Source organism: Bombus pascuorum, chromosome 4 (assembly GCF_905332965.1).
Source record: "Bombus pascuorum chromosome 4, iyBomPasc1.1, whole genome shotgun sequence".
Taxonomy (NCBI): domain Eukaryota; kingdom Metazoa; phylum Arthropoda; class Insecta; order Hymenoptera; family Apidae; genus Bombus; species Bombus pascuorum.
The window spans coordinates 9,189,136-9,214,096 of NC_083491.1; the positions used below are offsets into that span (position 1 = coordinate 9,189,136).

At 33.5% G+C, this 24,961-nt stretch overlaps 1 protein-coding gene across 8 annotated transcripts in view; it reads right to left on the minus strand.

Annotated features, from left to right (window-relative positions):
• LOC132906064 (neurotrimin-like) overlaps positions 1 to 24,961 on the minus strand; it is a 316,775-nt gene that overhangs the window by 124,796 nt on the left and 167,018 nt on the right. Inside the window, exon 1 of one of the 8 annotated variants that reach the window (XM_060957924.1) lies at positions 7,960 to 7,981. The exons of the other annotated variants lie outside the window; for them this stretch is intronic. Within the exon in view, the coding sequence (XP_060813907.1) occupies positions 7,960 to 7,966 (7 nt within the window). The 5' untranslated portion in view covers positions 7,967 to 7,981. Of the gene's footprint in view, positions 1 to 7,959; positions 7,982 to 24,961 lie in introns of those variants that run through there. 8 annotated transcript variants of the gene reach the window in all.

Consider the following 24,961-nt stretch of genomic DNA (forward strand, 5'->3'; position numbering starts at 1 on the left):
CAATTGGCTGTACTAATTAAGGAATGATACAACGCGAAACTATGGATATAACGGTGGATAGAGGCAATAGTGCAGAAATTATTACAGGGTAATCACCTACGCACAACAGAGGACTTCTAATTACAACGGCCATTGTTGGACTTTCGAAGTCATTGCGAGGAATGGCGGGTCGAGCGATTCCTAAGCGCTTTTTCCGCCTCGTAAATCCTTCCTCGTGAAATATTCCGGCTATAATTGGCTGTAACTTTTTTTATATATGGTCACCGAATTATATCAGGGATCATGGAAATTATTCCCAACGGGCCCGGTGCGCGTTATGCAATTCAGTCGACAAAGGATGAAGGAGAGAAAGAGAGCTGGTTCTCCCTCCCTGCAACTGCCACTACAAACACCAATTCACCTACGAGGACCATTACATTAGAATACATAGAATCGCGGGAAATTACCTGCTAACACGCATACGCGAAACTTTGCACGAAACTCTAACGAGATTCAAAATCTCTCTGTAAAGCATTTCGCTTGCGTTATTCGTTTAAAATATTAATAATTGGCGTATGTATGAAATAATTAATTTTTCAGATACGATGAGTGCAAAAGAAGAACATGAGAGAAACAAATATATGTTGTTCCATCTACTGCACGGAAATAGAACAGATCAGCTTGAAACTCTTAGAACCACGAATGAAGAACGGAGAAGAAAGTACAGGGAAACATATATAAAAATATGAAGTTCAAGAATATGGCAGCATTGCCATACAGCTGCCACGAAATAATTTTTCAACCAACACATAATTTAGAAGTTATTCAGACAGATACGAGTTAGAAAGTTCAGCCAGTACGATCACGCAATACATGTACGATAGATATTTCTTTATTCGAAGGCTTTTCTAGAACATGTACAAGGTTTTATTATTATCACATACTAAAAGTCAATTATTTCGTAGATTTCGTTTACTTTTCGTTGCAGGACGAAATTTTAATTTAGAGAGACCGTTTACCTACGTTGGCTGCAAATTTCTCCTAGAGAAAAACGGCTAGCATAGCAGCTGCATGATATTGAAGTGAAAGATATAGAATTCTTTAGTAGCTCTATGTTAGAAGAAACTGAGCAAGCTTTCGCTTGAATTCCCCGCTTAAAAGTTAAATGCGTAATTAGACAGCGTGTTTCAATTACCCGGCTAGTCCTGCTGTTTTAACCACTGCTGCCACTTACTTAAAGTGACGTGTATGGTGGAAAAATATTTTTTGAGCTTTTCATTTTTACGCACAAGTAGAATTATTTGAACTCCTTTAAGTAGGATCGTTTTCCATTTAGCACAGAAATATGATTTCTACCTCTGGCAATTTAACTACTTTTCTAATTTATTCTCTACTGACTCTAGTTTTATCTTTTCCTATTTTGATATCTTAATTTAACGATGAGAATATTTTTAGTTGATTGTAGTTGGTTAAACATTAACGAAATACATTTCTTAAATAAAATGTACATACTTTGACAAACACAAACATTTATTTAAAGTACCATACCTGCGAAAATTTTCCATTTCCAGAAATGGCTTCCTATTATAAAGTTTGCACAGATGCAGTATTGTCTGTCTATTCTATATTTTATTTTTCTATCTGAATAATATACGTGTCACAGCAATCATTATATTTGCCTTGAAGAAAGAGCATGGATAGTCTTTCTCGATGCTTCGTATATTATCGGAAATTTCGTATAAAGAACTGCTAGTTTTATATAAAATTTAGAAAAACTTTATTAATCGTAAAAGTCTCCATAATTAACTCCATAAATTTGAAGTGTTATAAAGACTATATAATTAGACGCAGCAATATATTTTGGCATCAAATTATGTATTACGTGAACACAGACACATGTTTCATGCATACGAACGTTTTGTCATACATTATTCTCTTTGACAGGATACATATATATTTATAACTATACAAGTACGCATATACTTATGAATAAATTTTCTGAATAAAAATGTTTCCTACAGATTTGTTTCGTCAACTACATGAAATACATGCTACGTCAGACGTAGGTAATCGATGAGTTCTAAGAAAAGTAGTATCGTCACGCTAGTGGTTATATTATAATGCACAAATTTAAATAAAATATAAAATAAGATGCAAAATAATGAAATAATTCAAAGAAAATCATTTATATATTCCAATCCATAAACCGTTATATTACTTATACTATCGTTTTTATTTACATTCAAGTATAAATGAAGTTTTTATTTCTACTTATAACCATTTAAATTTGAATTTACTTAAATCATCATTTTCAAAATATTATATTTAAATAATACTCGGCTCTCTGGTTCTAAAATATAATGGATTTTGTAATCACGAAGTAATAACAGAAGTGCATTCATTGATCGGTGTGCGCCTGCTTGAAAGACTTCATTCCAGAGAGTAGCTCATTTAAATATTCGAGTGCCCAGATTTCTTAACATGATACTAGAAGGGCGCAGATCCGAGCGATTTACAATCCTGTTTCCCTATCCCAAGGGATAAAGCAGTCAATCCCCTCTCCGGTTAAAAAAATGACACATAAACCCTCTACAATCAAATATAAGTAAAACGATTTATAAACTTCGCCGTAATCGTGTAAAACGTTTATGAAATCCCAATCTTTAATACACGATATACATCCGTCGTTTACTGTTCAATTCCTGTTAACTTCCATCTATGAAACTTCCCGAGAATTAATACATGATACCGTCTGCATATCGAGTTTACATGACTTCATTTCAATTGATGCTTGTCTATAGTGCTAGTTTCAGATTACTTAGTTTCGGAAGTCAAGTTGCATAAGTTTTCATTGAAACATTCAAATTACATGACTTTGCACTAGAATCAAGCTGCGTTCAAACGAATTTCCACTCGAACAAATCTGTAACTGTAGTAATATGTGCCTGGTTAAAGATTTGATTGTTCGTGCGATTGTGTAATAGGTGAAGTTTCATGTCGTGCAATATTGTATGACAGACAAGGAGAAAGCTTTGTCTTGGAAGAAAGCTCTTTACAATACTAAACAATCACTAGTATTTAACATCACTGAAGTTAAATTTCGTGAGCTAGTAACATACGAGCTCCTCAAAAGTCAAACTGACTAACTTCGCTTTTTCTAAGTTTCTCAATTTTATTATCTAGACATGTGATCAATATTGAACTCCTCAAAGAAACAAATTCTTTACTTCCATAAGTTTCTTTATTGCGAGAAAATGACATTTTAACTAAAATAGTGAAGAAGCCTATTAGTGCGAGTTTGTAGTAATTTTAATGATTAGTAGGACGATTTGGATTTTTAGAAAACAAATTCAAATCTCATATTGATTCGAAATTGATCGAAAACCAGCGTCTGACGAAACGAACATATATTTCTGTATTGTATAACGAAAAATTGAAATAATGTTGCAGCAGTGGCACGAAATATCTCGTCGAGGAAGTGACAGATTTTTCTTCAATTGTTCATGGTATAATCCATTCTCTGCGACACAATACTCCGTGATTTGAGGGACATTTCCGTTCTTCGCTGACGTTCCTAAATGATTCCGTCCTTGTTCGTTCACATATTTATCAACTTTCAATGATACACAAATATAATATTATGCGATAACGTAGCGTTTACGTCGATAAAAGAAAAAAAAGAACTCCTTTTACTTCCAGACAATAGCAATATGTAGTAACATCATGGAATTTCAAGGAACAATACGTTAAAAAATCTAAATGCGTTTCAGGTTGAAGAATTCGTTAAAGAAACAATAATATCACTTTTCTTCCAATTATAAACAATGATGTTATTGTTCAAGTTCTTTACAATTGAAAATACTTAAATGCTGAAGCTTTTAAAACTTTCTACTACATCGTGGAAGTGAAATAAAAATTCAAATTACTCTCACAAACGAGTATTCTATAGTTGGACGTTAAATCGAAAATTCAAATGTGTTTTCTCTTATTTGGAATACTTTGATCAAGACCGAAACGACGAAACTTAAAGCTCGAATCAATTTTGCTTCGAGGATACTTCCGTTCCACGATCGAATATGTCGTTTGTCTTCCCAGCGTGATTAACTAACGCGTAAGTGAAAAATGGAAGTGGAACGCCATAATTCACGTTGATTCCTCATATTTGAATTTTAAATTCGTCTGGCTGTATTCGCGGTAAATATAGAGCCAAATGTAGACGAGGAACGCTTATGGTGGTAAATTACTTATCTGAGATACGTCATCGAAGATTGCATTTGCCCTGGCGAAGTAACGCGTTTTCGTATTTCCATCTGCGTGAGTCAAGTATCGAATAAACATTTATGTTCCTTTTCTCCTCGCACCGACGAGTCAACGCCCACGGATGCAAACTTTTACCCGATATTTCATCGTGTAAAATTTCAATTTTCGGTCAACCCAACGCGTTCGTGCGCTTCTTGAGTAATACAATTTCTTTGAATCGATGCTAATCATATTTATATAACTCATCATTTTTTAGTTTAGAATTATGACGTTGAATCTCACTCGTTAAGAACTCCTTAAAGTTCGTGTAATAAATAGTCAATCTTACTACGATCTTTGAATTTTTAAAAAGGTTCTGGAATCTTGAAGAAAGTTCTTGCTTGTAAGTTACATTGATCATTCGTAGATCAATCACATTTTAGTCGCAATCGCTATTCCACATACATATGCAAATGCGATCTTATGAAAATCATCTATCGTCATAAATTACCACCATAACAATGGACTCGAGTATATCAACGCCACATTAATTACAGGTTGGATGGACTTCTGAATTAGGTCAAATATTACACGTTGGAACAAATTTACTCGAAAATATTATTTGGAATCTACGCAGCATTACAGGAAGAAATATACGAAACTATTATTAAAATCCAAGAGAAATAAATAGTTTACGATAAAAATAAAAATTGAACATAAAACTAAATCAGCTAGAAAGATCGTATAAGAAATTAATATTTTCTCCTATAATCCTGAATATCGTAGCTTAAGAATATAAGAATATAATCCATTGTAATTGACATTTATCCAATAATGTATAATTTACAATATATCACGAGAAATAATCTCTCGTAGAGACTTAAATTCCCTCCATCCTGTTTCAAAAATTTGTCCGCAAGTCTCGACACGTATAATCATCACTCTATCCCTTTATCCTCCACCCAATTCCTACACCCTACATCCAGTATACTGAAAACATCAGAATATTCTTTGGTCACGAAGAATTTCTATTTTTCATAAACAAACAGTGAGAACCAATTCTGTACACACCTTCGCGTGGCTCTTTTTTCGTCGGACGTAGTGTGAACGGAGTCGAGTGGTGGCAACAGAGCACCATGGCGCGTTCATTCGTACAGATAAATTTTCAGCGTGGCCAGGGATACACACGAGGATGGCTTCGTTTTGTGGAGCGTAATTGCCGCAACCGAAATCGATGAATATTTCAGCATATACTGTGTAGCGTGCTTGCACTTCCACGCCTGATGGTATTCGCGCACACGTGCCGTGTCCTCTCATTCCCTCCTCGTCATTTCCCATCCTCTCTAACTCTCGTTGCCTCTTCAGTTTCCTCTATTAGTCTCTACCCCACCACCTATCCCTATCTCTTCCTCTCTCTCCTACAGGTTCTATTCCCGTCCCCCACCACCATCACTACCGAGACTACGAATATGTTTATTCATGCAGTTATTTATTAGTTCGGGCAATTAGCATTAATTAGCGCAATCTGGCACCGGGTACCATCCCCCAGCTCCGATTCTCGGCACACCGCGACGGATATAATAGCGTTGTGCGGTCGCGATGTTTTAGAGGAAGCGGAACGACGACAGGGCTCGTTGCATCGTCGTGTCGCGGCTCGTGCATTTTGCCTTTCGCTTACGCGTGTGCACACCTTGGACAAGCTTCGGCCACGTTCTTTGTGCAATTAGGCGGTCGTCGTTTTGCGGATTACCCGCAAGCGTTTTAGCGCGTGCAACGGCGAATGTACACTATGGTTGATGTTACGTTCGTTTATGTATGGATTAGTGTTTTTGCTCGGAATTGGGCCAGTGGGTGATATGCGGCTTGAAATTCTGCTTTGTTTTTGACATTGACGCGCACCATGCGTGGTTTCGTGGTATTTGCGTCCAACTGAAGAAAATATGATTTTAAATTGATCCTGCACTTTGCAATTTAGGAAAATTCGAGAATTAGATTGTAATAGGATTTTCGATAAGAACCCTTAAGAATCAATAGTTCACTCGTCGCAAAAATTGTCGAAGTCAAATTTGATAGTTACAGCTGTATACACATAAGTGTCAGGAGTAACTTCCAGATTTATTAAATTACTTTCTCATCTGCTGATTTCTAATCTGCTGTAGACTAATCCCTTAAACACTATTATTACTTATTATTATTTATTATTTATAAAAGAGTATAGGAAAAAATATATAAATATTGTAAACAAATTTTGAAGCCTTTATAAGAGATATTTATTATAAAAAAATATTTCGCGAGGTTTAAACCTCAAAAACTTTTCTATTATGATTGTAGATACAACTTCAACTACTAGTATTCCTTTTATACGGATAGCAAATATTTCTCTGTAGTACAATCCTATTGAGTGAAAGAAGAAGGGCCAAAAGCTTGAAAAGCTGTCAAGATACAAGTGAAAACTGAAAGTCACCATTCCTGATCCTCTCAAGTCGTATCGGTTGAACCTTTCGAAATATTAACATAAACCCGATAAAGCTTTCTAGTGTTACGAGGGTGTAAATTTCCTCGACTATTAATGGTTCTCCTCGCTTTTCTTTGGCCAGTATACGTTAGTCGATGACTGAGAGATATGTGAATCACGAATTGAGTATATGATCGCATCTTTTATTTAAAGAAGGCAAGATAATTCATTGATAAATGCTTTCATCCTGAAGAAGGATATGATGGAAGGTTCTAACTTACACTGATATATCTGTTCAATATATTTCAAATTTACTATTGAATTCATATTCAATCCTAATTATTCCAATTTATATATTTTTTTAAATCAATTGTGTAGATAGCTATATTGTACACTATCCGATAGATATATTCATGTGTAGTACAGATTCAATTACTGAGAAAATATAATTTGAAAAATAGATGAAATTGATAACAAACTTATATCCGAACGTTTATAACTATACAAAGGGAAGCTATACTTGCTCGACAACATTGCAGGTTTTACTCTGAATGGACATTTCCCAACATTTTCAAACATGTTTACAAGTATTTGCAATTACGTTAATTTCGTATTCCCCAATCTACGTTCAATTATAAGGGACAATGTGGAAGGATACGAAAATGTCTAAGAAAAATTACATAAACGAAAATATCGTTGCTAACACAATAAAAAAATTTTGTTTAGGTCGAAAAGCTTTGTAGAGAAAATTGTGAAAAATATGTGATACAGACACTCCGATTAAACAGTATAATACAAGTGAGAAACGGGTCGGTCAGTTGAAGTCTGTTGTAGTCAGTTAGAGTACATGATAGTTTGTTAAAGACTCCGTTCAAGTTGTCCAAATTAGTTAAAGTTGTGCAAGTTGTTAAAATCGATTGTGGTTGTTAGTTAAATCTTTAGTTGTATTGCAGTCTATTTTGATGAGTACACGATAAATATCCTCTTATCTGAAATAATTTCCTTCAATTACAATCTAACTACTATTTTCTTATATACTTCCAAAATTCAATTATTTTTATAAATAATTCGCCAGAATTCATTAAAATTTTAATTGTATGATAAAAAAAAATTACTAATTGTGAGTCATTTTCGCAATAAAATATTTACATGGAGATCTGTTACGTATAATGAAACGATATTTAAAATAAATATAAATATTTAAATCCGTAGACTATATGACGAAATATTAAAAGTACCTGCCAATATTTTTCCATTTATGATATTGCAGATCGCACTAAACCTACCTGTCATCGTACGATATGTATTCCTTTTCTATGAAATAGCTGTTCCATCGGAAAGAGATCGCTGACCGATCGCACGCGCAGTCAAGCACATTGTGAAATCGGTTCCACCGTCAACGGGATTCGTCTAATAGAAGAAACGGAGAGGTTCAGGGAGCAAATCCGCCACATCAAACGGATCAAGTAGCTAGGTCGCGAGCCAATCTCCAATTATCGTCAACGGTGCAATCGGAGAAGTCTCCTTGACTCATGGCAAACGCGAGTAGCGTCCTTTAATCGGTTATCAAGCAGCCGGCCGCTCGTAAAGTTGACCCGGAAGTAGGATCGGGTCAGGTCAACGATCGCTCGGTGAGAACTCACCGATCGAAATTTTCTCCGCGGGAAGAAAGCCTGCGCGCCCAGAATAATAGGCGTATCGATCACCCTAGGTCGATATGTAATTTACGAACGATTAAACGTGAATCGCGCGTCGATCGAACCGCGTCGATTAAGCTCGAATTTTAGAACGTTCTCGTGAACCGCGACTACGATGCATCACTCTGAAGTCGTGTCTATGTTCATTTTTAATTACTCGTTACGAATAAAAATAAATTTAAACAACTATTTTACAATAAAAAAAAGTTTGGAATACAATTATAACGCACAATAGTGTAAAATTGTAAAAACTCGAATCCAATTCATGGAGTTTTAATTTATACGCTGTTCATTATGAAGAAAGATTTTAGGATTATTTTTGATAGTAGAATTTGATTCTGATATTATGTCTTACTAGGAGGAAGTACTTTTCTCTCAGAGTACTCTCATATGACAATTGCGTGCCTGTCATTTCGCGATATCAAGAAAAAAAGCCTGAAATGTATGAACGTTACGACGCTGTGTGCCAGAAGTAATACTTTATCCCTTAATCTGTGATGAAATTCTCTTCAAGTATTTGGAAATTCTATAATATTGATTTTACCATGAGCTCGTCTATTTGTTATTCTATTTTGTTTCGTTCAAATATCATAAGTTTATTTTCTATTACTGTACTTTGGCACAAAGCTTAGCTTATCAACTAGCCAATAAGGGAAGTTACGTAGCATTAATTTTAGAAGCTATTCAATTTGTTATTTCATCATAAATTCTTCTATCCCCAGAAAAAAAATTGTTGCAGCGCAGTGAATATTCCAGATCGAAAGTTTGCACAAAGTTTTCTTTAGAAGCATGCTCGAAAGATGGTCAAAGGAAACCTTTCTAGCAATAACGCTAAATAGATGCTGTAGTCAATTTGCAGGAGTTCTATAGAATAATGTAATTTGTCAGCACGTTCACGACTGGTTACTTTATCAAGGTTCTAGTGCAGATAATCACAATTTTTTACTATTAAAGCAATTTGGAGAATCATTTATTAGTAAAAATTTGGTCTAAAAATCTAATCGAAGAATTTGACATATTTGGTGTGAATCATTATACTTTGTGTCTATTATTAGTATAATTAATCCTCTGTATATGTGTTTGGATTGAAAATTTGAAATTTAAATAATTGAAATAAATACGAGAAATATTCCTTTCCTCAAAATGATAACCACTCTGCTGGTCTAATTTCAGTCACAAGAGAGAGTAATACATCAGTGACCACTAATGTGTTACCAGGGTTCAATCAAGATTTTAATTAGCAGTAAGTAGAGCATAGCTTCTAATACGTTACATAAGTGCAACAGCCTGATCAATACTTTTCTGGTGGTTATGAGGCAGTTCTTAGAACCACTTTCCAAAGTATATATCTTACTATACCAAGAAGAGGATAATTATTTTCTTATTATTCACATTTATTCTTCAACTACATGTATTAAAACAAAAATTCAGTAATTTATATTAATGAATGAAAGAATCTGTATAGAATCTGTAACGCCTATAAAGGATGATAAAATATTGAAGAAAGAAAACCTGTACTGTGTATAGCCTTTAGAAAAATGTGGAGAAATAGGAGTCTATATCACATATGAAGGTTAGCAAAACACGAGGAACATGTCTGTACATAACCAGTAAATTATACCTTGCTATCCGCTCTACTATGTACCTACATATATAGGTTTAGGATCGAGAGTTGCAGTGTCACGCGAATAGCACTGGTCGTGAGAATAAATAATTTCAACCGCATAATCACAAACCATATATAATCTCTGTATTGCATGTACGAGTAAATAATTTGCTGTTAGAATGCTGATGAAATACAATAGCCAAAAATAATAAAAACTTTATATATCAAGCATTATCACGACTTGACCCACACAAGTCTACTGTGATATTTTGATATTAAAACAAAAATTAATTCAGTTCACTGTATACGTCATTTCTCTCTAACCCATCATTTATCTATCCTAACACTTTTCATCCCTTTCCCTATTTATTTCATCATTACTTTACGCTTCTCCAACGAGGATTGCCCTCATAACCACAGGTTTAGTATAGCGAATAAACGAATGGACGAACGAATAAAGAGTTGTGTCCCAACGAGACTTTGAGTCATGCATGGGAACGCTAGCGGAAAGGTAATCGCTCGAACGTATCCCCCGAACGTTCCGAAGGTACGCAGGGACATTCGCCGAGTTTTATTACTCCTGTTTTTGTCAAGTCCCGTAGGGGACTGGGTCGTCGTTTCTTTCTCTTAGCAGTGATATTTTACCATGGTCAGAAGAGACTCGTCTCTTAAGCGTTCTGAACCCGTTGGCCGGATTCGTTTGGCGGAGAAAGAGTGAGAGGAAGGGACAGAGAAAGAGAGAGTACGGGATAGTTACCCGCACTGCAGAATTGCCACTTTCCGCTTTCACCCGCCCCCCGCCATTTTACTCCCCTAATCCCAACGCCATAAATTAACCGGGACGGAAGTTCGATACGTTAGTCGCATTTGTCCACCGTACACCGAAATAAAGAGGAGCTCGCGTAATAATGCTCGTCCGCTATTCCCTACGCTCGATTATGCTAATGCGCGCTTACCTGACGCACCGAACGATCGAGTGTTCCGCGAATGTTTCGGGAAATTACTTCTCGCTACTTGCCTCCTGTTCCGTCTCGTTTCCAGGTGTTCGAGCTGATATCACTCTACACGAAAAGGAACATGGGGGTATAATTGGCTGATTGTGAAATTGTGGGTAACGGAATTTGGTAGGAATGTTTATATGGATGGCTTTGAAGTCAATCAGTATGAGTCAATTTTCACCATTTATACTCTTTATCGTTATCAAAACTTTCGATCGACCAAGAATTTTAGTATCATAATAAATCCACAATTAAGTTATTATAATATAATTACTTAACTGTTAATCAAAATTCTGACATCGAAGAGGTATTTACACAGCGTGGAAGACTAACTTACACTAATTAACTTTTTAGCTTTCCATATAGATTGGTTCGAAATTTGGGATACAAATGAGGTTATGGAGATTCTATGGCTCGAAATAAGATAAAGATGAAGAATAATGAAATTGAGTTGAAGGCTTTATTTTTGAGAAAAAGCAATTTGAAAATTTCTAAAGAATACGTGAAATTGCTTTATTTTTGACTGAACAGGAAAGGCAGTCGACGAGAATTTATTTTATGTGCAAGAAATAAATAAAAATCGTAAAATGGAATTTTATCGTTTAAGGCCACCAGTAGTATTTCTCTTTAATTAAAAAGTGAGAAATATATGTACACTGAACCTTATGAATCTTGGCGAACGTCCATCCTCTTTATCAATGTTTTTCGAGCTTATATTATTCGTTTTAAAAATTCTGTATCTTATAGATATTAAGATTGATACACTTTAGTTTAGATAAGAAATAAATGGGAAAATTGTACTAAATTGGGAAACATATAAATCTAAAGTGAATTTGTAATGATTAGTTACCCGATATTAATTTCTACACTTACTTGTTCCACGTCTATATTCCCTTGAATTCCCTTATGAATGGAAAGAAGGATTATATTCATGATCAAATAAGAAGGAATTATCAATTCTAAGAGTGCTTCCAGACTATCAATATATATTGTCAATATTTTAAGTGTCTCAACTAAAGATATCAATATGTATTGTCAATACAATAATGTCGAGAACCTTGAAATATTCAGAATATTATTGATTGTCTCAGAACATTCTAAATGATTATTATATGTATTGATACTTCACTGTCTCACTCATAAAAGAATTATTTGTAACAAATTCAGTCATATTTATATAGAATATATGTGAACAGAAGGAGGTTTCAAAGAAGATATTTATCGAGGATAAAATTAAAAAATCGAACTAACCTTAACTTATGTGAACTGTGGTTATCGTAAAAATAAAGTCGTAACACGCAATTTCGCTTTGATTCAAGATTAACGTTATGGTTACGGTAGATGCGTCATCTGATATGATACTGGCGAACACCTTAAAACAATGAAATATGTAGATTCGTATAACAGGTTATATTAGATGCATTTTAATCTGCAAATGTTTCAACTTCTACCTTGAGACGCACTAGTAACAATTCTGTGTTTTTTAAACAAACCATATCGTTATTTTTAGGAATTTTATTCCTTCCTTTTACTAGCCACATATCACAAAGTCTTAAAATTAAAATATGTCGTATACCGTCACTAATACTGTTTCGTGTTATTTCAGTCGTATCACGAACAAGATAATAAATAAATATACTACGATAATATACTACGATAATAATTAAATATTGATCACAATTAACGTACAAAAGAATGTTAAATTATCTCAATCTGAAGAATTATCATCAGATTATAAAACTAAAAACACAGGATTCTTTCTGGCAATTAACGTAACCTACTTTACTACAGAAATATCATATATATGTACATATATATATACTAACATATCTATTTATTTGTTTCTGCAATAAAAACACACTTTAGTCGATTCTAAAACTTAAAATAGACACTATGACACTGTACAAATCATAACTCGATACAGAAAATTCATATTCGTTTCTTACGCCTTACGCGACGCGAATATTTCCAAACAGCTTTGGTCGTTACGCACGCCACTAGCGCCGGAAGTAATGTAAAACGCAGTTGAGAAGTCGCTCGACACTACGCTAGTCAGCATAGTAGGTAGGTGTGTACAATAGTACAATTAGATAAACACGAAACAGAACTGGGTGTTGTAGAAGGGCGAGAGGGGAAAATGAAAGCCTCGTCGAATGGTTTCGTGTTGGTGCGATAGGTATGGATGAAAATTTCGTTGCTACCCGCCTAAATGAAATTTGTGCTGTGTTGTACAATCTCTAATTTAGTCGAGTCAAATATTCGCTGTGCCTTGAATACCACTACGCGGATTTGAAGAAAGTTTACATTTATGAAAGAATTCTACCGTGTAAAATTTCAAGCATCTTTATTGGTACATAACCTCCTTTGGTAAGTAGATATTGAATTCTTATTTCGTAGATTATATATGTATAAATGACGTTAACTTTAAAAATCGACTTTGGATTCTTATTATACAAGTCATTTTGTAAATTATGACTAGAAATATTTTTATAGTGCAGTCATCGTCGAAATATATGTTTAAATTTTTATTCTAGAACTAGTAAATAATAGTGGTAGCAAGATTTTATTATACTATATTAGAATTTTTATTGCAAGCAATGCTCACTTATAACAATTTTAATTTTGGAGATGCATTTTTAATTAAATAATAAGCATAGTACCATTTAATGTTAGAAAAGTAATATGTACTTCACATTTGTTTTAAAAACAGGTCTCTATTTTGAGCTGTAATAAATTCAATCAATCTTGATATTGAGTGGAACTTATTACTCTTCCTGTGGATGATATATAAGTGGATAATACTAGTTTATTTATAGTAAATAATATTTAAAAAATGAAAAAATAAAATATGAAAATAATGAAACATAGATAAGAATCATAAATTAAAATATGTTACTTTTACAAATTAATTCAAGAAAAAATTCTGTATGAATATATTATGTAATATTTATGGAAGCACATAAAAATAGCTTTCCACGTCTTAATAATTTTATATTAACAAATAATTCTGAAGGTATTAATAAAATAAAAGTATTACGCAATCATTTTCAATTTCAATGCAGTTGTAGTTTGATCGTGACATCGCGCGGTTCAATTCTATCGTATCGATTATACAGCTACGGTAGCTAATATTAGCCCTGTCACTGCGGCAGTAACTATCTGAAAAGTGAGGAAGCGATACAACAATTACTTTGTGTATATACACAATAAGTAGTGAGGGTTGTTTCAATTACTTTATTTATAAAGATTCGTAATTTCTTTTTTCCCAAAACTGCAAAATTTTTTAGTAAAATTTCATTATAAGATTTCGTTAATAAATAATCTAGATTTCCTATGATTTTGTTTGTAATATTTGAAAGTTCTTAATACTGTAAAACAAGTGTGAAACATACTGAGAAGAAATTTACAATTTCTAATATATAATGAAAAATATCATTAGCGAAATACAATCGCGTCGGTAGAGAACAGAATTCAAACATCCATAATACTATACAATGTTGTTTCTAACGATTATGATAAAATTAATCCTTGCACATTAATTTACATTAATCGCGAATTTGATATCTTCTCCCTCAAATCCATTTATGAATATTTCCAAATGTATATTTCTCTCTACGTTTATTCTCTTATATAAATCACAGTATGAAAAGAATTTAATAGCAAATAAAGAAATTAACCTCGGTAGACTCGGAAGTTTTCAGCAATAATAACGTAATACTATATAATTTTATACGATAAAGAGAGAAACCTAAGGTAGAACTACGGTTGAAAGGAAGAGTTAAAATAGAATCATCGAAACGTACAAGTGGAATTACTTTGCTTTCAGACCGTTTTACAATTTTTTCTTCTTATTTCTCATCCTTTGTATTTACCGAGTAAACTCTTAACGTTTGATGTGTAGTCTATTTCACGAGTGGAACTAAAATATATCCGTGATATGGAATAGTAAATGTCGATCGTGTGATTTATCGTCAAAGCGTTCGAGCTCTTGCTAGAGACTTATCTTTGGCACGCACTCCACCTCGTCTCAACGTTCATTTCATATTCGATATCGATCCTTTTCGATGAGCAATCGAACGAAGCAGCTTTGCCTTTACCGACTTTTTCTTATTTATCGTAACGCGAACGAAAATTAAAAAGCACTCTCCCTTGAAGGAAACACAAATTCACGATATCTTTTATTACTTAAAGCAGAGTGTCTGCAAACATGTCAGCTTTGAAGTGGAAAAAATATTTATAGCTTCAGAAAATATTAGAGGAAAAATGAGGACATTATAACGTTGTAGTTAGTATCGATAATTAAATAAATTTTCGCTGATTGAATCTTGAAGATCTTGATTGATCTTGATGATTGAAATTCCGCTATTCAACGTTTGTATGCAGAAATTAGTATTTTATTATTATCAAGAGTCATTTTTCCTCCTTTAATAACTACTCCTTTCATTCACAATTTTGAAGTTCCCTGCACAATCTCGTTCTACTGATAACATTTGACCACATGATTTTTACGACTTATGACAGTTGAACAGTAAAGCAAGGTTTCAAAATTTTTCCAATATTCATTAAAATTTGTGAAGTTTTAGCATATCAAAGTCGAGAAGCTTGGAAGTTTCAGTAATACACGAGTCTCTGCTTCTTATTCAGTACAACTTCGGAAATTATCTTCTTACATGGCATTCATATTCTAATCTTTTCTAGCAGAATATTTTTCAAGAACTGATGAATATGATGAATAGAGTATGAATTTTCTCACTTATATGAAATTTAAAAATACGAAAACTGATAGGGTGTATGTAATATACAAAAAAATAGAAAATATTTTAAGTATTCGATACAATATGCAGTAATATTAGTAAATATAGTACGTATTTAAGCTCAATTTCTTTAATGTTTGTATATCCACAATATAAATATTAATTAATAATTTCTAAACCATTTTTGGAATTTTGTATTTTCCACATTTTAGATTAAAAAATAGCGAATATTTATATCAGTTGTAATTATGGATCATGAAGAGTATTTAATAATTTCAAATTAAAATTTGGAAACTTCTATTCATGGAATTTATGAACTGAAAATCTTGGTAGGAAAATGTAAAATAGAAACACGTACATAAAATACCTATCTCTTCCTCCTTTCCAAAAATGTAAACAAGAAGCCTTTGTAAAAGCAAGCATTTTTGGAATATTCAATTTCAAATTAATATTCATTATTACAAAGTACAAATGGTAGTTTATAATTAATGCAGCAGTTTTTTAATTCTTCTTTCTTAATTTCAAAGTACATATCTACCATTTCAAGAAGTTTTCTAAACAAATTAAATGTTTGACTGTGAAAATGATCGGACTTATTTGAAATTTTTTAAAACCAACTGCAACTAAAATAATGAAATAAAAGTTATTATTAGTAGTAATTATAAAATATATTTTCCAAAGATATTATTCTTGTTATCTTTCTTGGCACTGTCTTTATATGGATATTACAATTTTTACAAATATCAAGTAATTAGCATTAATTATTGATTCTCGTCAATTATTAATAGTAGCTGATGATAACTATTATTTACTATAATATTTATTAGTACACTATAGATGTTCCTATATCAATAGGAAAATTTAACGACACTAAAATTCATAGTATGCATATAAATATGTAAAACATTCAGAGTATCTATAGTATTCGTCATAATATTTGGTCGTTAAGACAAATATCTATCGCGGTTTTATTTTTCTAATCTTATTCGTAAAAATATGAATTTGCATATAGATTCGTAGTCTATTTATTAATATCTATATTACGAAAAGTGTAAGTGATAACGCGTTACGTATTCGAATGAAGTAATTAATATTTCCAGTATCGTATTCACACTTATTCAGTAATTAAGCCAATGATTAATAACGCGAACATGAAACATATAGCGTGTCTTCAATATGATAGTGATTTAATGATATAGGTACTGATTATAGTCCATCGCGTTAATGCGTTGTACGTCGAATCCGATTAACGCTTACGTTTTGTATCCAGCGAGAAGTTTGACAGTGTATCGCGCAAATTGAAATATGTCGAAGAAATATTGATATGCCCATCAGTTGTACGCTTTGATCTGCAAAATAACGTGAAATGAAATTGCTAAAAGAGAGCTTTGATATGTGCGAAGCGTACTGATCCATTGAATTAGCGTATTGAGCGACAACCTGAATTCGGTACAAGCGTAATTGATGCGAAGTATATTACAAAACATTGACGATACAACAACCAACTTTCTCAGAATATCTTCCCTATGTAATTATTTCAATCTGTTCCGCCAACATCTTCTATAAACAGTGAAAAGAGAGAGTTTCACGCTGTTGCTCTGATTTCTCTTATCGACAGTAAGTGAATTTATTACCCGTATTTGCAACAATTATTTCACATTTGAATGCAATGCTATTACAATGAATGTGTGTTTAGAGTAACAAAATGGGTCGTAATTGTAAATTTTAATCCACATTTGGGGCTAATCGTTCGTGATAATCGACATTCATGGTAATAAGCGTGAACGCATATATCTCAATTAACAATTTTCCAATGAACTTTTGCAGTGAACATCAGATCTACTATACAGTACTATTTTATGGTACATGTTATAGACTATACTTCTGTTATTTAGAAACAAAATTGCATTAAATCGTTATTTATTATAGATATCACATCACCTGTAAATACAAACATACACTAAGCAATTATTTAGTTTTTAATAAATCGAAATGGAAATTTCTTAGAGCTGTCCACTTTCGATTTATCTCCTGTATATAGTTTGTTTATGTACTTATATCATGAATTTTTTCAAAAAATTATAACCCATGTAATTCATCAAATCATAAAAATCAATCAATTCTTCAATTAAGCATAAAGATATAGAATTCAATTGAATCTAAAATTTAGTTTTGTGCATTTTAAACCAAAATCTTTATATAATTTGGATGTTAAATTTTCGATCTCACGATGGTTCAAGGATAGAATCCTCAAGAAAGATAGACAGAAGGGTAATTTTCCGGCTGTCTCGAAAACTCGTCAGAAATATCGGATCATAAATCTCTGACCGGTACACATTGTTAAGTCAGCATTATTGTGGTCGACACGAGAGCGCGAGTTATTTCAACGCGACGGATCAATCAATATCCTGCCAGCAAGAGATCGTTCGCTTGATTTTAGGGGTTGAATGTCGCCTTGTGGCGTGTTGTATATTAATGACCGGTCTACGCCGCACACAACGTCCATACAATGGAATCCCGCGAACAATGCTGTGCATCGATTCAGATGACTCAATCGCGGTAGCCTAATTTCTCAACAAAGTGAAACTAATGTGCATTGCAAAGCGCCAGGAACAAGCTCCGCTATATTTTTCGCTGTGAGAATATGGCGAACGCTATTTAGGGTGACTGACAATGAATTATAAGGACGAGGTATCGTGTTAATCGCGAACAAGTTATTAATGTCGATGACTTGGAATTTGTAAGTTGTTCCTGGTTATTGCGAGTAGAAGTTAGGATTATCTGGGTTAGGGATGAATAATTATATATGCAAATGACATGTGAGATTGAAAAAAAATGCGATTAGTTAATATTAATTCTCTTCAATCTGAATTCTCTCTCTCAAATGAAAAATAGTTTAAACATGTATAATGACTTCTTACGTGGAAGAACGTAGAAAATGAAACACTTGTTCGGAAACATAGCTCGAAGTATAGTTTTTCAAATACATACTTGCTGCATACACATATATTTCATAATATAAATGCATTTCACGAAGGGCGTGCGTTTTCGAATTCAGTGATAATCTACAAGCAATTCAAATTCACGCATGGAAAAAGATGTGAAATCGTGGTTGCTATTTGGAAATTGCATTTATGGCAGCGAGACACGTGAAATTTTTTGTGCCAAATGTCGAAAACGAATATAACTTCGTTGAATGATTTTATCGGGAAATAAAATTGGTCCGCAAATGTAACCGAGTTGCAACGAGAAGAATTTTCCATTATTTTAATTAAACAATTTTTTTCACTAAGAATATAATAGATCTAACACATTATTCATTGCATAGAACCTGTAGCAATAAATTCAGGAGACTATATGCCGGCTGGTTTATTTCTTATATCATCGTTTCAATGGTATTGTGAAGGAAACCGGTTGAAAACCACCGCGGTACATAGTATCTACGGCGATCTTTACACCTGACTGTTTCTCACACTGCAATTTTCTTCGTTTAAACGACTTTCTCTATTATTTATGACGGAAACGATGATATTGTTAGCATGAGCTAGATTAATGTTACGGCCATTAAGATAGCAACTCGTTTTGTTCTAACAAAGTCAAAGGCAACCTGTCCAAAGTGTCTCCTCTGTTAACAATCTTATTATGTGTATGACAGTGTGATAAAAAGGAGCAATTCTGCGCTATTTTAACGTGTAAATATGAGATTATTCCTAGTATAATTAACTCACAAATACAATAATGTAAAGAATTAATTTACATAGCGCTGTTTTTAAAAAGGAAAATGTATATACTTGTTTATCTATTTGATAATGCGTGTCAAATGATTTTATTTAATAATACTACGATTCTCTAAATTCTAAATACTGAATTCATATCATTAGTGAATGAATCATTTTCATAACTTTCGGATCGCTAATACTAATAAATAAATTCCCTTGCATAGAAATAACAAGTTTGTCGACAAAACAAATGCTACTAAAAAAGACAGTAAAATTTTAAAATATCAAATAGTAAATTTGTGACAAATCACAAGTCAAACGACTGTTCCATTTGAAGTAAAATTATAAAGACTATGTATTTATGCGTTAAAAATCGACAATACTAAATTGTATTGAAAAGTTACAAGTTCCAATCGATAACTTCTCGATTCAATATTTTGACCTGTTAAATTATCGTATAAGAATACCCAGGTGATATATTTCATAGTACTAGATAACATTTTTGCACGTGTGAACAAAAATATTTAATGGACAGAAGCGTAATCGACCGTGCGTGGAAAGTATACCCATCGCCAAAGTAGCAGGAATGGATGAATGGTTGGAAAGCGCTGTGCAAAAACCGATCCAGTACATCCACACGCGTGAACAAGCCGAAGCGATCCCCTATTTGAAGTGTATCCCCTATCTATCCCATCTATATAGCCGTGAAGACCTTGGGTTTCCTGCACAGCTTTACGACGAGAATTCAGAAGCCTCTTTCGCCACGGTTAAAAAACGTTCTTGCGTGTGGATCTTCCCCCAGATTTTCCGCATCTCGAGCACGCGTAAAAATTTGTCGGTTATGGTAGAATACAAACCCCATGGCTGGCGCGTAACGCTTCGAGAGAAGTATCGGCGCACACCCTGTTTATTCGAGATGAAAGCGAAGACGAAAATGGGTACAGGGCGCTTTATAGGATAGCTTATTACCAAGGAAGATGGCACACACTCGAGAAAGTCTTGGAAATTTATAGCAACGATATAATGCGGGGACGCTCCCTAAAAGATGGTTTATCAGTGAGAATCCGCTAAAAGAAAAGTATTCGCGTTAGTGCAATAACGCTTCACTCGAAATTGGTTTATTCGCAGACTTTAAGATCCGCGATAGGAGTGCTGCAACTCAGCAATTGTCCCCGTCCTCGCGAGATAAGATTGTTTCTTCACGCAATCGGGAACGGAGCTCTCTCGTCAGATCAATAAGTACGAATTCCAGATCGAGCTCTTTCATAACGTGATACGTTATTAAAAAATATGAGCAATGTATGATATTTGTTAATCTTACGATTATTCCTTGACAAGTGGGTGATATATATATGATCAATATTATTAATAGTAGTAATAATGCTCGTATCTATTAATCATATTTTAATATATAAAATCTAGTATTAATCTCTCAATTCATAGAATAGGCTTACACTAGTGGATCTGATGTAACGAAGATAAATTTTATTTGCTATAAATTTTGATTTGAACCTTGAATTTGTTTTTCGCTTTTCGGATGCAAGATTCCTAAATAATTTCCAGATATATATGTATAATGATACCAATAGAAGATTAAAAAATTATCTGCTGATAATACTTGCGCTATTTAGTTGTACGAGAAGAAAACAAAACGAAAAAAATAATCCTACCTCCAAAACTCCATTAGAATCGAACATGCTCGAAATGCATGGTAGCCTATTTCCAATAATGACGCAGGAATAATGTACCGTAGAATATAATAGCTCTAGGAGGAATACTATGTTGTATGCTAATTTTCTATAAAGCGCATTAAAATTGGACACAAGAGACGTATATTAGCATGAGCAGAACGATGTTCTGTGAAAAATAGCAAATGAATATCATTATACTAAATCGAATACACACATATATATTTGTATATATTTAATACACAATGAGTATTTTGTCTAAATCACGTATATCGAATTTTGATTATATATAGGGCGAATCTTCTAAAATATAAGCTCGAAGCTTTTCTATTGTTCCTTTATTGTATAGTATAAAAATAAAAAAGAGGATGATAAATCACCAACACCAAAATATTCAGAATGAAGATACACGCGATAAATAGTGAATGATGATCATAAATCTATATTAGATTTTTATGATTTCAGTATTTTAACGTTTAAAAAATGCTTTACACATAGTTCAATTTTGTTTTACATTAGACAACAGAAACTAAAAGACCAAGAAGTAATTATCATAATCGAACTAATTTTTCAATTTCTCTACCCCTTCCTCGCTTAACTTCCACGAAGTTTAGACTCTGCTATTCAAGCATAAAATCATTAAGAGTTACTCAACCAATCGTTCCAACAGACAATATACGATGCTTGCACGTATTAAAAGTTGAAAAAGAAGCCAGAAAAGAACAGCACCGTGAAACTATTCGGAAGATACATTCGGTTGCATTTGTTGGCCCCAAATTAAATGAGCGTCGTTACGACGCCAGCGATTTTTTGGCAGCCGGCGCGAACAGATTTCCGGTCTGCGGGGAAGTTGCTCGAATAAAGTAGAAAGGCAAAAGAGGGAGAGAAAAAGGGACGATGAAAAAGGTGGAAGCTTCGCAGCCAGTCGCCTCCCCTTCTATTTCTTATTGTCAGGGGTAAGGGTAGCGACAGAGCTTCTGGATAACGGACGAAAGTTTCCTTGCTTCGCTCCGCCAAGGTTTCTCGCCTTTCCGAAAATTCGACGGTTTTATGGGGAGGGGAGGCAGATAAATAATGCAGCGTGATATCGAGGGATAATCGCGCGTCGACGAGAGGAATCGAGCCAGCCCCCAGACACCAAAAGTGAGATATCCAGCGTAACAGTTCGTGTATCTCGGCTAGTAGAGCGAGAACTTTGTCGAGGGATCCCATGGTAGATAATACCAAACGCAAACTAAGTTGTTCCTAACGAGGAGATGATATTTCCCGGGTCATTTACACGTAATGGTTCTCCAATAAATCAAATGAAACGTACATTTCGTAACTCTGTTCAGTCGCTTTTATTGCTGCTCCAATTCGATCTTTGATTAAAAATAATTTGAAGATAATTCAGGGGTAGAGCAATTTTTAATGTTCACAGTAGTAGATAACAGATTCTAAGATTTTAAAGAGTTATCGTTTCCCGACTGGATCTTTTGATGTAAGCAGTTTAAATTTTTAATATTTAGACTGAGAGGAAAAAGATTCTATGATTTTAAACGATTACAATTGTTTAATTGAATCTTTCGATACAAGTGGGTTGTACGTAGCACATAAAAATAATTTCAAATGATATATTCAAAATGATAGAAAAAAGTTTTCAAGATTTCAGAAGCATATAGTTTTCAGTGAGGGAGGTAATGATTTTTAAGTAACGCCAAATGTTATAATATCAATCTACCTTACATTGTGAGAATAGAAAGTTGGTCGGTTGGGAATAGCAAGTAATCGAGTTTCGAATGCAATGGATGAATGAGAGGATCGAGTGCTTGAGATTAGGGTGAAGGAACTGTGTATGGTCACCCAAGGTTTCGGGTGAACGTAACTGAATGTCTCCTGAAAATGTCTGCCTAGCTGTCTGGATTGAATAAAAGAGACTGACAGATAGAGAAAGAGAGAATGCGCGCGCGTTTTATGTAGATTTGTCGTTAAATAGGAATTATCGAGTGAAGTTAATTTTGAAATCGTATTGGAAGTGAAAGTTTTGTGTCATTGAATCTTTTTAATATTTCTCTGTATTTTTATCTCTATTTTTATATTTTTAACGATTTGAAATATTAGTAGAAACAAACAAATTGGATAGAAATAGAAGAATCTAAATTTTACTGTTAAATTTATATAGTGAAGATACTTAAAGATGTATCCATCGACGAAAAAAATTTGTGTCACTCGATACTGGACGCGGAAGAAATATTCTAAGATATACATCGATCCACAGTCCGTAAATATCAGTCTTAAATCGAAATGGAAAGAAGACATATCGAATATCGTTTGCTGGTATGAAAACAACCTTTCTTTTATATCAAAAAGATTGATTTTAAAACCGATGCTGATTAAATATTTTTCATTTCATCGTACTATAACTCTTTCAAGTCTTAAATCTCATTTATCACTGTATATTTCTTTTTATACGTTACTTTCATCGAGAGATTAAACGAAGTACGGTCAAACAAGGCTGCAGAAATTTATTTCGTAGCAAACGCTGAGAGATGTTTTCAGGCACATTGAAAAGCCCGTGTAATTATTACGTCTCACTGACCGACCGGCTCGTGGTGCAAATAAAAATACGTGTGTAAAACACGGAACAAATTATCCTAATTTACCGCTGGAAATAGCTGTACCATCAAACGTCTCTTTGTCGGTCCATGTTAAATATGTGTTCGAACGTGTTGCCATTACACGCATCGTTGACGAAAAAAAAGAAAAAAAAAAGAAGAAAAATAGAACACACGAATAGATGCGCAACACTGGGTTATCCTGCGTCTCTAAAAGCCTGTTTCCGCTTGGTCCTCGTTGTGTCACGTCACGTCGTGTCACGAATTTCAAAAACTGTATCCTTAATGTTGCACTTTCAACTATCCTTTAACATTTGTCAATACATTTTTCTCAGCATTCACGATTTCATTCGTGAAAATCAACAAATTTAACAAAATTTGCAATGCTGGTTGAATTCTGTGTTGAGCACGTTCACATAACACGAAAGAGGGAAAGAATGCAATCGCAGTGTACTCCTACAACAGTCGTATGTAACTTTGAGTAATCAAAGCTACGATCAATGCTACACAATGAAATTTTAAGAAGTTCTAACAAAGTAATTTGTTTAATGATGGAAATCTTAAACAGCTTGTTTTTATAAGTTATCACCTGACGGCGAATTATCATTGTGATGAAATACTGCTTCACGTTGTTTCACGTGATTAACTCTCAAATAGTGCGACGCGGATCAAATCGCTGATGTATTATATTTTCTTCTACATGATGCACACTCCTTCAGCCAGAATATTCCACTTTTCACTAATTTTCTTATCGTTCTATATTTTATTATATCTTTGTTATTCTACAATGCAAGGACAATTATAATTAGCTAAGCATTCTTCTATCAATTAATTTTTTATTTATTACATATAAGTCAACAATTTGACCGTTATCACACCGATTAAAGGTTATCATGTGAAACGATGCAAAGCAGCGATTTATAATATCGCATGTACGTATATTTCAGAAGCGACACAACTGAAATAAGTTTTTTAAGCAAAGTAGAAAACTATTTGGAAGCTTGCAACAAAAAATTATTTACTGAACACATAATATTGGTAAACAGAATAGTTTTCAGGAAACAATGGTCAAATAATATTTTTGTACTTTTCCATTCTTAACCCATGAAGTTTCCCTATTACAATCTGTATATTCTTCTAACACAAGATCACTGAATTATTTTGGGCTGTGGCACTTATGAAATATATGTGCGATATACAAACAGGAAAAAAGAAGATTGATTTGATGTCTT